Source organism: Narcine bancroftii, chromosome 2, assembly GCF_036971445.1.
Source record: "Narcine bancroftii isolate sNarBan1 chromosome 2, sNarBan1.hap1, whole genome shotgun sequence".
NCBI classification, from domain to species: Eukaryota; Metazoa; Chordata; class Chondrichthyes; order Torpediniformes; family Narcinidae; genus Narcine; species Narcine bancroftii.
Genome location: NC_091470.1, coordinates 33,486,007 through 33,498,260, shown reverse-complemented (window position 1 = coordinate 33,498,260; position 12,254 = coordinate 33,486,007). Strand labels below are relative to the sequence as shown.

The 12,254-nt window shown below is 44.5% G+C and overlaps 1 protein-coding gene across 2 annotated transcripts in view; it reads left to right on the top strand.

Annotated features, from left to right (window-relative positions):
* The first annotated feature begins 1,336 nt into the window (after positions 1-1,336).
* rin3 (Ras and Rab interactor 3) overlaps positions 1,337-12,254 on the top strand; it is a 118,413-nt gene continuing 107,495 nt past the window's right edge. The window contains exons 1-2 of one of the 2 annotated variants that reach the window (XM_069916230.1): positions 1,337-1,606; positions 1,838-2,015. In XM_069916230.1, the coding sequence (XP_069772331.1) occupies positions 1,557-1,606; positions 1,838-2,015 (228 nt within the window). In that variant the 5' untranslated portion in view covers positions 1,337-1,556. The remainder of the gene's footprint in view (positions 1,607-1,837; positions 2,016-12,254) is intronic. The other variant, XM_069916229.1, reaches the window with a different exon arrangement.

Here is a 12,254-nt window from a genome sequence, read left to right as displayed (position 1 = left end):
ATAGCTGTAAAAGATCCCAGACGATGGAAGCACCGATAGATAACGTGATGAAAAAAAAGGCATATATGGGATGCGTGCTCTGGTACTGTTGGAGACTGTGGAGAAGTTCTTACCAGGTGTCAACTCATCTTTAAAAAGAAAAGAAAGAAAGCCTGGACTTTCTCCCACATTTGAGGCATTTCGTCTCCAATCTGTTTATACAAGGGATAGCAGATCCTTTCATACAAGCTGCCCCTTTTGTAAAATAAAACCCAGACCACTCTCTTCCAGCAGAGCCTTCCTGTCATTATATTTTGTAACCAGCTATTTTATCTCTTTTTCTACCCTGAGAATCGCTTCACTACATGTGGAAATTGCTTCTTCTTGCGAATTTTGCTGAAGCCACTGAATTCATTCTCGTGCTGAAACAACTTGGAAAGTTGACAGTCCTCCCCCCCCCTCCTCCTCCCCTCCTCCCCCCCTCCTCCCTCCCCCTCCTCCCCCCCTCCTCCCTCCCCCCCTCCCCCCCTCTCCTCCCTCCCCCTCCTCCCCCCCTCCTCCCTCCCCCCCTCCCCCCCTCCTCCCTCCCCCTCCTCCCTCCCCCTCCTCCTCCCCCCCTCCTCCCCTCCTCCCCCCTCCTCCCTCCCCCTCCTCCCCCCCTCCTCCTCCCCTCCTCCCCCCCTCCTCCCCCCTCCTCCCTCCCCTCCTCCCTCCCCTCCTCCCCCCCTCCTCCCCTCCTCCCCCCCTCCTCCCCCCCTCCTCCCCCCTCCTCCCTCCCCTCCTCCCCCCCTCCTCCCCCCTCCTCGTCCTCCTCTCCTCCTCCCCCCCTCCTCCCCCCCCCTCCTCGTCCTCCTCTCCTCCTCCCCCCCTCCTCCCCCCTCCTCGTCCTCCTCTCCCCCTCCTCCTCCCCCTCCTCCTCCTCCTCCTCCCCACCTCTCTCGCTAAGAAACCCCCGTTTCTGATCGGTATCCGCTAGAATTGGCCAGTGCATCTGGCCTGAGTTGGAGAATTGGCTCAGATTTGAGGGGGGGGGGGACGACGCGAGGGGCAGGCGAGAGCAATAGGCGAGGACGCTTCTGCACCTCGCACAGCCCCAGCATGGTGTCACTAACGTGGCCAAGATTGCAAGAAAAAAAAACCCAGATGGACTTCGTTTCCACCTCCCTGCCGCCACTTTTAAACTGGATTCAGCTGCCAAGGTCGACCAGCTGAAATCAGTGCTCCTCCCACTTTCTGCGTTTGGAAAGCAGGAGGTCGTCATACTGAAGGCTTGACCACTGAGCACTGCCTCTTCCTGACACCCCCTCCACCCCACACAGGAAGCCAAAGGCAGAGAACCCGCCCCGCCCCCCCCCCCCCCCCCCCACCCCTTCTCTAGGGCTGTAACTTATTTTTTAAAAGTCTTTCGAAAAGAAAATCCAACGCCATCTTTCTGGCTGGGAGGCAGAGTGCAATACTCTTTTTTTCTTTCGCGAAATGTGATCTGCCCCTGTCAACTTTTGAAAACTTTTTAAAAAGTTTCCCAGCCAGAGACCCGCTTAAATGGGTCATCGCAGCGGAGCTGATCGTGGGAGACAATGATGAAGAGAACATCAGGGGAAGAGGTGGAGAGTGGAGACATGCCAGGGTATGTAGTTTAAGGTAGAACAAATTTTATATGGGGAAGGTGGGGGGGTTTGTGGAGAATCCGTCGCTCACCCAAGCAGCATTTTATTACTGCATTTCACTTAACTGCAGCTTTGCAAAGACTAACTTTACTCGCTGGTGCTCTTGTGTTAAATAAGCGTCATGTCGCGGATACCATCGTGAACGTGGTCCTCTTTGGGTGGTAGAAAACTTGCACGTTGTGTCCGTTCAGCCCACCCCCAGGTGCCCTCGATGACTGCGGGCAGCCTCAGCCAGTCGCTTCCTTGCTGACGCCTTTGGCTGGAATCAGTATCCTGGACAAACTCATCAGGACTTGCCCAGTCTGGCTGCAGCTCAACGCCAGAAGGGAAAGAGTGGAAGAAGTCCTCCGAAAAGAGCCACGACGAGGGGTAGGTCTATGCAAAGCGCTCCCTTTTAATACTGGATGGTGGGAAAGCAGATGTGGCGGAGATGGAGTATCCTTGAGTTGAGTTGAGTTGGGAGGGGTTAATGTTATCTTTTAATTTACCTAAATGTGGTCGGTTTGCCATCAGAGCTCCTTAGACTATGAATGGAACTTTAGCCACTTTTCCACTAAGCCTAATAATCGTTATTTGATAAGCTCTTTTTGCAGTTCAGACATTTTGTTGCAAATATTGAATCCCAGTCAGAAAGCTAACGTGACATTTTGGATTGTTTCAGGTCATACGTTGAGCAAGTTAATTCACATGTGCCAGGGTTCCAATTCTGCAGCATTAACCCAGGCACCTCTTAATAGGGAGGGGGGGGGGGGGGGAAGGATCCTCAACAGGTTTGTGTTTGGACCATTTCCAAATTTTTTTATCTTCAATGAATCACTGATACTCTTTTTTTAAAAAAAGCTAATTTATTGCACATTATTTCACAGTGAGAGCTGTGAATATTTCCTTTTCTCTGGCATATTTTCTGAATGTTCTTGGGCTTCGCTGCTCCACTGGGAGATGCAGGGCCAGCAATTATGTGTTGTCCTGAGCCTGCTGCCCCGTAATCCAGCCCCACCTGATCTGGACGACCTTGCTGTGTCCAGTGATGAGGTGGTAAGCAGAGATGGGGCCACAGAGACTCTTCAACTCCTCAAAGAGTTTTGTCAGTTGGCAAAGCATCTCCCCCCACCCCCTCCCCCTCGCCTCAGCTTTGCAAGCTGTTAAAGCTGTCAGGAATCTTAAATGTTATGGATACATCTGGTTTTCAGTAATATCTATGATGGGTACTTATAACAAAATGAAAAAGTGCTTAATGATTATATTAAAAAAATGAAAAATATTTACTTCAATATAGTAAAATTGAACAGAAGACAGATAAATTACTTTGAACTATTTAAAAGCATTAAATGAACCACAAATAATTATTTTAAGAAAACCATTTCCTTCCTTGTCTTCCTCAATGTAACAATCCCCATTGAAATCAGAGGTCACAGATCAGGGTCCCTGTTTAAATGGGGGAGGGGGGCACGATCCAAGAGCTCATTCCTGGCCATTCACTTTGGTAAAGTTCCACAGCTGGAATCCATGGGGAATCCTGCAACCAAACTTTAATGAAATCTATGCATCCAATGGATGGTGAGGTTTGTGACATCTGCTTTTGACCACTTGACGGCAAAATCCTGGGCTTGTTTTGATGATTGCCAGAAAAATCCAGATCATAAAAGCCCTACCACCTGTATCTGTCTCTTACTGCACTGCCCATTTCAATCCAAAGAGATTTTTTCCTTTAAATCTATGCATTTTCTTGCTTTTAGAAGTATAATTTGTGCAGAATTAGTTATGGCATGGCAAGGAGCAACAGCGCCTATTCTATTGTGAGCCTCCATCCCCTAAGGCTATCTCTTTGCCATGTCAATGAGTGGCACGTGTTTCCACACTAGATTTCTATTGGTTGCCATTTGTCATCCTTCAAGTGAAATGGGTCTTGGGATTTAGCCCATAAAGATAACAGGGTGACAATTCTGTATGAGATGGCCAGCTTACTGAGTGCCAAGCTCTTCATTTGGTAAACTGACGTCACACATGGCTAAGGTTATTGCTATTCCCACCTCTGAATCATTGCTGAGACCCAGCTTCAGCAGTCCTGGTTCAATTCTGACCCACGCAGTTGTCTACATTTAGTTTGCATGTTCTCCATCTGATGAAGTGGGTATTTTTTCTGGTTACCTCCCACATTTCAAAGATTTGTCAATAGATAATTTAATTGACTTGCAAATTGCCCCTCATATGCAGGTGAGTTGTATATCTCAGGGAAGCTGGTGGGTAAGTGGAGGAGGTAAACTGGGATTAGCGTAGGATTAGTGTAAGCTGGTGCTGGATGGCAGTGTGTCGATGAGCAAGTATCTGATTCTGTGTGGCATTACTCTATGATGGTATGGTTCTAAAAATATTGCTTAGCACTTCAACTAGTCAACTATAGACATGCCACCCTTCAAATAAGATACTAATTTTCCTTTCAGTAGGAAACAAAACACAATGTGGCATTCTCTTAAAGTTCAGCAAGAGAGTTTTAATCTTCGTGTGCTGACCCTCAGCTTTCCCCATTGCTGTAAGAGTTTGTTGTGCATCTATTTTCTCCTCTCTTTCTTAAATCGTAACAACTCTGTAAAATATTTGGTGTTGTGATACAAGGCCATGAATGATGCTATACAAATATAAATCTTCCTTTCATTACGCCATTCACATACTGTTATCGCTCTCCCCTTCTCTACCCCTCTCCCAATTGTTTGGTACTTCCTGTGAATGCACCTGGATAATTATCTAAGTGTGCATCTGCCCTCCTGATTAGTTCATTGATGGATTCTCACTATGAGTTGGGAAGAGTGTGATCTGGTGACATGTGATGAGTAAAACAAAGCCCAGAGTACCCCAAAACCCAGCAGCAATAGATATTCACCAAGACAAATGGTTACTTAAACAAAAGTTGCTTTTAATTATCTTTAAACATGAAAACGGAATCAAACTTTAACTTAACCTAATTTAACCCCCTTCTAATTCTAAGTGCATGTGTATGTAATATGTGTGTGTAAGGTCAGAAATATTCTTTGGTTCACAGTCCAATCTCACTTCTCATTCCTCTAAGTTCACTGGTTGCAGGCAATTCTTGTACTGTGCACAGAATTTAACATTTATAAAGTTCACCTGGCTTTGGTCCTCCTCACCACGGTCCGAGGTCCCAAACGGACCTTTCAGGTGAAGCAACACTTCACCTATCCCTCCAAAGAACTCATTTACTGTATCCAGTGCACCCTCTGTGGCCTTCTCCACATCGGAGAGACCGGTCTCAGATTAGGAGATCGCTTTGCCCCGCACCTCCTCTCCGTCCGCAACAAAAGCGACCTCCCCGTAGCCAACCATTTCAATTCTGAGTCATACTCTCAAGTTCACATGTCTGTCCATGGCCTTTCACACTACCCCACCCTGACCACCCCCAGATTGGAGGAATACCACCTAATTTTTCATCTAGGCATGAACATTGAGTTCACTGCAACAGCTTGCTTTTACCCCCCTCCCACCCTTAACTAATTGTTCCAATTCCTACCTCCTTTCTTCCTTCCCCCCCACCCCCCTCCACCTATCATCTCCCACTCTCACCACCTTCCCCTCCCCTTTCCCCTTTTGTTCCGACATCTCTAGTGTTCCTCCACACCTTGATGAAGGGCTCAAGCCCGAAATGTTGGTTCTGTATCTTCACCTTTGCTACATGAAGACACTGTTTGACCTGCTGAGTTTCTCCAGCATTTGTGTGTTTTTTTTCCACATTGGTAGATCTGGTCAGACCTGCAAACAGGATGATTTTTTTTAAACATAAATCCAGTAAATTTCAGTCTAGTTTCTTTTTAAAGGATAACATTTATTTATTTTGTAGCTTAAATTTCCCATCTATTAATATAAGACCATGAGACATAGAAGCAGAAATAGGCCATTCAGCCCATTGCATCCGACCTGCCATTGAATCATGAACTGATGCATGTTTCCACAGTTCCACTGCCCGGCCTTCTTCCCATAACTTTTGTTGCCTTGACTAATCAAGAACCCATCATTCTCTGGCACTCTGGCATTCTACTCCTCTCTCTGAATCAATGGTTCAGTTACTGGGTACAAGTTCAGCAAATGTCTATGACTATGAGGAGCCCCAACTCCAAAAGTTTTGTCTCGGGCCTAAACGTTCTACCCTTCCTCTGGATGATGTGTGACCTGTTATGTTTCTCGAGCACATTTTTGCATACCCATATGAGGAGACTGCAAGGTATTCCTAAACAGACTGATGATTGAGTTCACTGCCACCCTCACCAAGTGTATTCCTGAGATTAGCCAGCTCTTGATGCTTTAACAAGCTTCAATTGTCTCATAACTAAGCAAAGATTATTGTGAGCTTGGAGAACCAAAGCTGTCTGAAAACTGTGTTCAGAGTTCAAATTTATTGTTAGAGTACATGCATGACATCACATACAACCCTGAGATCTTTTTCCTGTGTGTCAAATTCTCTCTTATGGGTTGTACACATGTAAGCAAACTGTGCAATACAGAGAGGAAAAAATATCAATTAAGTGCAAAAGTAAGATTCTCTGATTGAGTTTGTCGTTGAGGAGTCTGATGATGGAGAGGGTAGCAAGCAGCTGATCCTGAACCTGGTGGTGCGAGTCTTGTGGCATCGATACCTCTTTCCTGATGACAGCAGCAAGAATAGACCATGTGATGGGTGATGTGGATCCTTGATTATTGCTGCTGCTCTCCAGTGACAACGTTCTTCATAGATGTTCTCAATGGTGGAGTGGGTTTTGCCTGTGATGTCCTGGGCTGTGTCCTCTACCTATTGCAGGGCTTTCGGCTCAGGAGTATTGGTGTCCCTATATCAGACCGTTATATGTCACCGTGAATAATCAGGGACTAAAGAGGTTAAGGAGAGCTGAGCAAGGCAAAGGAAGTACATTGAGCCAGAACAGGATGGTGAAAGACCGGTGCACTTTATTATGTTTGTTTTAATGCAAAAACCCTGGAGGGGAAAGTGGATGAACTTTAAAAGTGGCATGGATATGAGATGTGGTTGAAGGAGCACCAGGAGTAGCAGCTCAATGTTCCAGGCACTGTTGTTCCAGGTGTAATAAGAGCAGGGGGTGGGGGTTGTGGCAATATTAGTCAGAGACGAAATCACAGTAATCTTTAGAGAGGATCTTGCCGGTGAACTATCGTGTGAAGCAGTGTGGGAGGAAATTAGGTTCTGAAAAGGAGTAGTCACCCTAATGGGAGTATACTCTCAGCCACCAGAGTCACTGGGAGCAAGAGGATCAAATATGTAGAGAGATTGCTGAAGTTTTCCCACTGGATTTTTCCACTCATTCCTCTTAAACCCCCCCCCCCCCCCCCCCCACTAAGCTTTGGTCCAATCTGGGCTCGCTTTTTACCTCCCTTTTTCATCACGTCAACCATTCTTTTTCTCCCACTGATGCTGGTTGACACCCCAAGTTCCTCCAGCAGGATGCATTTAGCTCCAAAAAGAGTGACGCAAAATTGGGAGTGACAGTTTCAAGTAGGATTAGCGTTATGGAGCAATGAAGAGACTGTGTAAATTGCTGAGAGTCCGAAACCGGAAGATGAAGATGGGTGACAGAAGCAGAGCAATTGGAATGTGCACATGATACCCTGGAAGGTGATGACTGAGAACAGTAGAAACATAGAAAATAGGAGCAGGAGTAGGTCATTCGACCCTTCGAGCCTGCTCCACCATTCAACGAGATCATGGCTGATCTTAAAGTTCAGTACCCTGTCCCCGCCTTCTCTCCGTAACTTTTAATACCCTTATACTGAAGAAATAGATCTAATTCCCTCTTAAATATATTTAATGAACCTGCCTCTACTGCCCTCTGTGGCAATGAATTCCACAGATTCACCACCCTCTGGGTATAGAAATTCCTCCTCATCTCGGTCCTAAATGGTTTGCCTATTATCCTCAAACCATGGCCCCGGGTTCTGGATTTTCCCATCATTGGAAACGTCCCATCTGCATCCATTCTGTCCAGTCCTGCCAGAATTTTATAGGTCTCTATAAGATCCCCTCTCAATCTTCTAAACTCCAGCGAGTACAATCCCAATTTGCGCAATCTTTCCTCATAAGTCATTCCTGCCATTCCAGGTATCAGCCTGGTGAATCGCCTCTGCACTCCCTCCATTGCAAGACCATCCTTCCTTAGATAAGGTGACCAAAACTGCACACAATACTCCAGGTGGGGTCTCACCAAGGCCCTGTACAGCTGCAGTAAGGTATCCTTGTTCCTATACTCAAACCCTCTTGATATGAAGGCCAACATACCATTTGCCTTTTTAACCACCTGCTGTACCTGCATGCTCGCCTTCAGAGACTGATGTACAAGTACCCCTAGGTCTCTCTGCACTTCCCCATCTCTTAATCTATTGCCATTCAAATAGTAATCTGCCCTCCGGTTTGTATTGCCAAAGTGGATAACCTCACATTTATCCACATTGTAGTGCATTTGCCATGTATCTGCCCAGTCCCTCAATTTATCCAAATCACACTGGAGCTTCCTGACCCCCTCTTCCGTGCACACAACCCCTCCTAGCTTAGTGTCATCTGCAAATTTGGAGATATTACATCCAATCCGCTCATCCAGATCATTAATGTAAATTGTGAACAGCTGGGGTCCCTGTGGCACCCCACTGGTCACCGCCTGCCACTCAGAAAACGAGCCATTTATCCCAACTCTCTGTCTTCTACCTGCCAGCCAGTTCTCAATCCACATCAATACTTTGCCCCCAATCCCATGAGCCTTGATTTTGTAAGCCAGTCATTTATGCGGGACCTTATCGAAGGCCTTTTGGAAGTCCAGGTACACCACATCCACTGGCTCTCCCCCATCTATTTTACCTGTCACCATCTCAAAGAATTCCAATAGATTTGTCAAGCACAATTTACCTTTTGTAAATCCATGTTGACTCCGTCCGATCCCTTCTCTGCTAGTCATATGCTCCGCTATTACATCCTTAATAATGGATTCCATCATTTTGCCCACTACTGATGTAAGGCTCACAGGCCGATAATTCCCCACTTTTTCTCTACCCCCCTTTTTAAATAGTGGGGTAACATTAGCTACCCTCCAATCCATGGGTACTGATCCTGAGTCTATCGAGTTCTGGAAAATAATTCTTAAAGCATCTGCTATCTGAATGGCCACTTCCTTAAGTACCCTAGGATGTAGATTATCAGGCCCTTGGGATTTATCTGCCTTCAATCCCATCAATTTCCCCAAGACCATGTCCTTAGAGATACTGATTTCTTTCAGTTCCTCCCTTCCATTAGTCTCTATGTTTCCCAACATCCTTGGGAGGTTATTTGTATCCTCTCTTGTAAAAACAGAACTAAAGTAAGAATTTAATTGGTCTGCCATTTCCTTATTCCCCATTATATATTCCCCTGATTCCGACTGCAAAGGACCTACTCTGGATTTCACCAATCTTTTCCTCTTGACATATTTATAAAAGCTTTTGCAGTCGGTTTTTATATTTGCCGCAAGCTTACTTTCGTAATTTATTTTTGCTCTCTTGATTAATCCCTTTGTGCTGCATCTTGAACTGCTCCCAGTCTTCGGTTGCGGTACTTTTTTTGGCCAATTGATATGCTCTCTCTTTGGACCCAATGCTGTCTCTAATTTCCCTTGTTATCCACGGTTGAGTCACCTTTTTTGGTTTATTTTAATGCCAAACAGGTATAAACGTTTTCAGGATGTGTTCCCACAGCTCCACTGCATTGGGGCACAAGTAGGCCTGTAAGCCAGAATTCTGACCAGCGTTGTGAACACCTGGTGTGGGGACATCATGGACACCCAATGAAGCTTTGTGTTTAAGGAGATCCCATAGATCAAACAAAGCAATAGATTAATTAAACATGAGTTATTGAGCTGATAAATGTATGTTTGTATGAAAAGATCAAAGTTCAAACTTCAAAGTTCAAATTTATTGTCAACCCTGAGATTCTTTTTAGTGTGGACCAGGCAGAATTTCTACTTATTGGTAGTGCAAAAAAAACTACTTAAGAAATTATATTTACATTTCTCTCTTTTTATACATATCATTTCTTAAGTGGAAGGAAGTGGAAATAAACTGCAATACAGAAAGTAAATATTCAATAATAAATCATGTGCAAAGTAATAGCCCTTTCAAAGAGTCACTTTGAGACATTTTTTTCAATGAGTTTGTTGTTTAGGAGTCCGATGGTGGAAGGGTAGCAACTGTCCCTGAACCTGCTGGTACAAGTCTTGAGGTACTTCTACCTCTTTCCTGATGGCAGCCGAGAGAACAGAGCCTGTCCTGGGTGGTGTGGATCCTTGAATATTGCTGCTGCACTCCAATGCCAGCGTGCGATGTAGATTTTATCAATGATGGGAGAGTTTTGCCTGTGATTCAGGACTGTGTCCACTCCCTTTTGCAGTGTTTTCCACTCAGAGGTATTTGTTCCTCCATTCCAGACTGTGATGAAGCTGGTCAGCACACTTTTCACTTCACATCTGTGGAAGTTTGTCAAGGTTTTTGATGTCATACCAAACTTCAGAAAACTTCTGAGGAAGTAAAGGCGCTGACGCGCTTCACAATTACATTTGTTTGTTAGGTCCAGGAAAGGTTCTCCGAAATAGTGACTCCCAGGAATTTAAGTGTGCTCACCCTCTCCACCTCTGATTCCCCAATGATCACTGGATCATAGCATCCTAAGATCAATAATCAGCTCCTTGGTTTTGGTGACATTGAGTGCAAGTTTGTTGTTAGAACACAATTAGCTAAGTTTTCAATCTCCCTCCTGCTGACTTATCTCCTCCTTTTACATAACCCACTACTGTGAATCGTCAGCTGATTTGTAGCTGGTGTTATTGTACTGATTCGTAGGTGTAAAGTGAGTAGAGCAGGGGGTTGAGAATGCAGCACTGGTGGTACAATATTGATGGAGTTTGTGGAGGAGATTTTCTTATCAATCCTCACTGATTGGGGATTTAGGTGAGGGATCCAGTGAGCCCCAGGTCTTGGAGATTTCTGATCAGTTTGAGGGGATGATGGTGTTGAATATTAAACTGTAGTTGATAGAGTGTCCTGAAGTATGTATCTTTGCTGTTCTGTAGAGCCACTGAGATGGTTATCTGCTGCAGACCAGTTGCTGTGGGAGGCAAATTGGAATGTATCCATGTTGCCACTTATAAGAAGCTGATATGTTTTAACACCGGCCTCTCAAAACACTTTATTACACTTTATGTGAGTGCCACTGGTCAGTAGACATTTAGGCAGGTTACCACACGGTTCTTGGGCACAAATATGATGAGACCTGTTTGAAGCAGGTGTGTACCACACCCTGCCAGAGTGAGATGTTGAACACCTCTGTGAATAAATTGGCGAATTGGTCAGCCCAGGTTTTCAGTGCTCGGCTGAGTACTCCGTCCGGATTAGATGCTTTCCTTAACCTCTGTTAATCTTTCATGTGTGTCTGAAAGATTCAATAGTCTTATTACCTTTACAAACTGGATTGTAAAGGCACCTTTGTGGTAATTTCCTAGACCAGTGGTTTTCAACCTTTTGTTTTCCACTCACATACCACCTTAAGTAATCCCTTACTAACCACAGAGCACCAAGGCATAGGATGCCATATATGCCCTGTGGTTAGTAAGGGATTACTTAAGGTGGTATGTGAGTGGAAAAACAAAAGGTTGAGAACCACTATCCTAGACTCTTTAAGTCTCTGGATCTGTTGCTATTATCTTACATAACCCTGCCATTTAAAAATGGGCAGACCTGACAACGGTAGTGGTGAAAATGTCAGAGTTCAATAAAGATACTGCAGTATAGCATTGGGGAACAAAATGTATTTGAATCTGTCAAAGTCATCATCAGTACTGAAATTATGCTTCACAAAGTTGCAAGAATTTCTTTAAAGATGTGATTAGTTGAATGGATGAGGGTGAACCAGTGGTTTTAGTTTGAACTTTCAGATGATTTTAACAAGGTCCCACGTAAGAGATTAGAGAACAAAATATGAACCGTATCCTGTAACTGAATAAATTATTCCAAAATATTCATTTATATTTACTTTACATTTTATCTTGTGTATATATGTGATCATTATGTGCTGTCTATTATGTATGTGTCTGCACTGTGGTTTGGAGAAATGCTGTTTTGTCTTGTATATTTAAAGTCCAACAATAATAAACTTGAACTTGAAAGTGAACATGTGATTGGTAAGGCATACAGATTGACAGCTGGTAGGCATACAAGAAGCAGATTAAGAAACAAAACTATAGGTTAAAAATTTAGTTGATGATACTAAATGTAATAGCTTGAAGATTTTAGACAATTAAAAACTAGTTGGAATATGACCATTGACGAGAATGTAGCGGGGCACGGATGCAATTCTCACATGTTGAATGAGCAGGCAAATGGATGGCAGGTGCACTTCAATGCAAGTTTGAGGTAATATATATATTACAGGCAAAAAAAACAGGAAATTAAATAATTATCTGCAAGGTACAAGATGAGGAAAAGGGTGTTTTGTGTGCGAGTTGATGAAAGTAAGCATGCGGCTGCAGCAGGTGGTTAAGAAAGCTCATGATGCATTGGGCTTTATAGCTGGAGGAT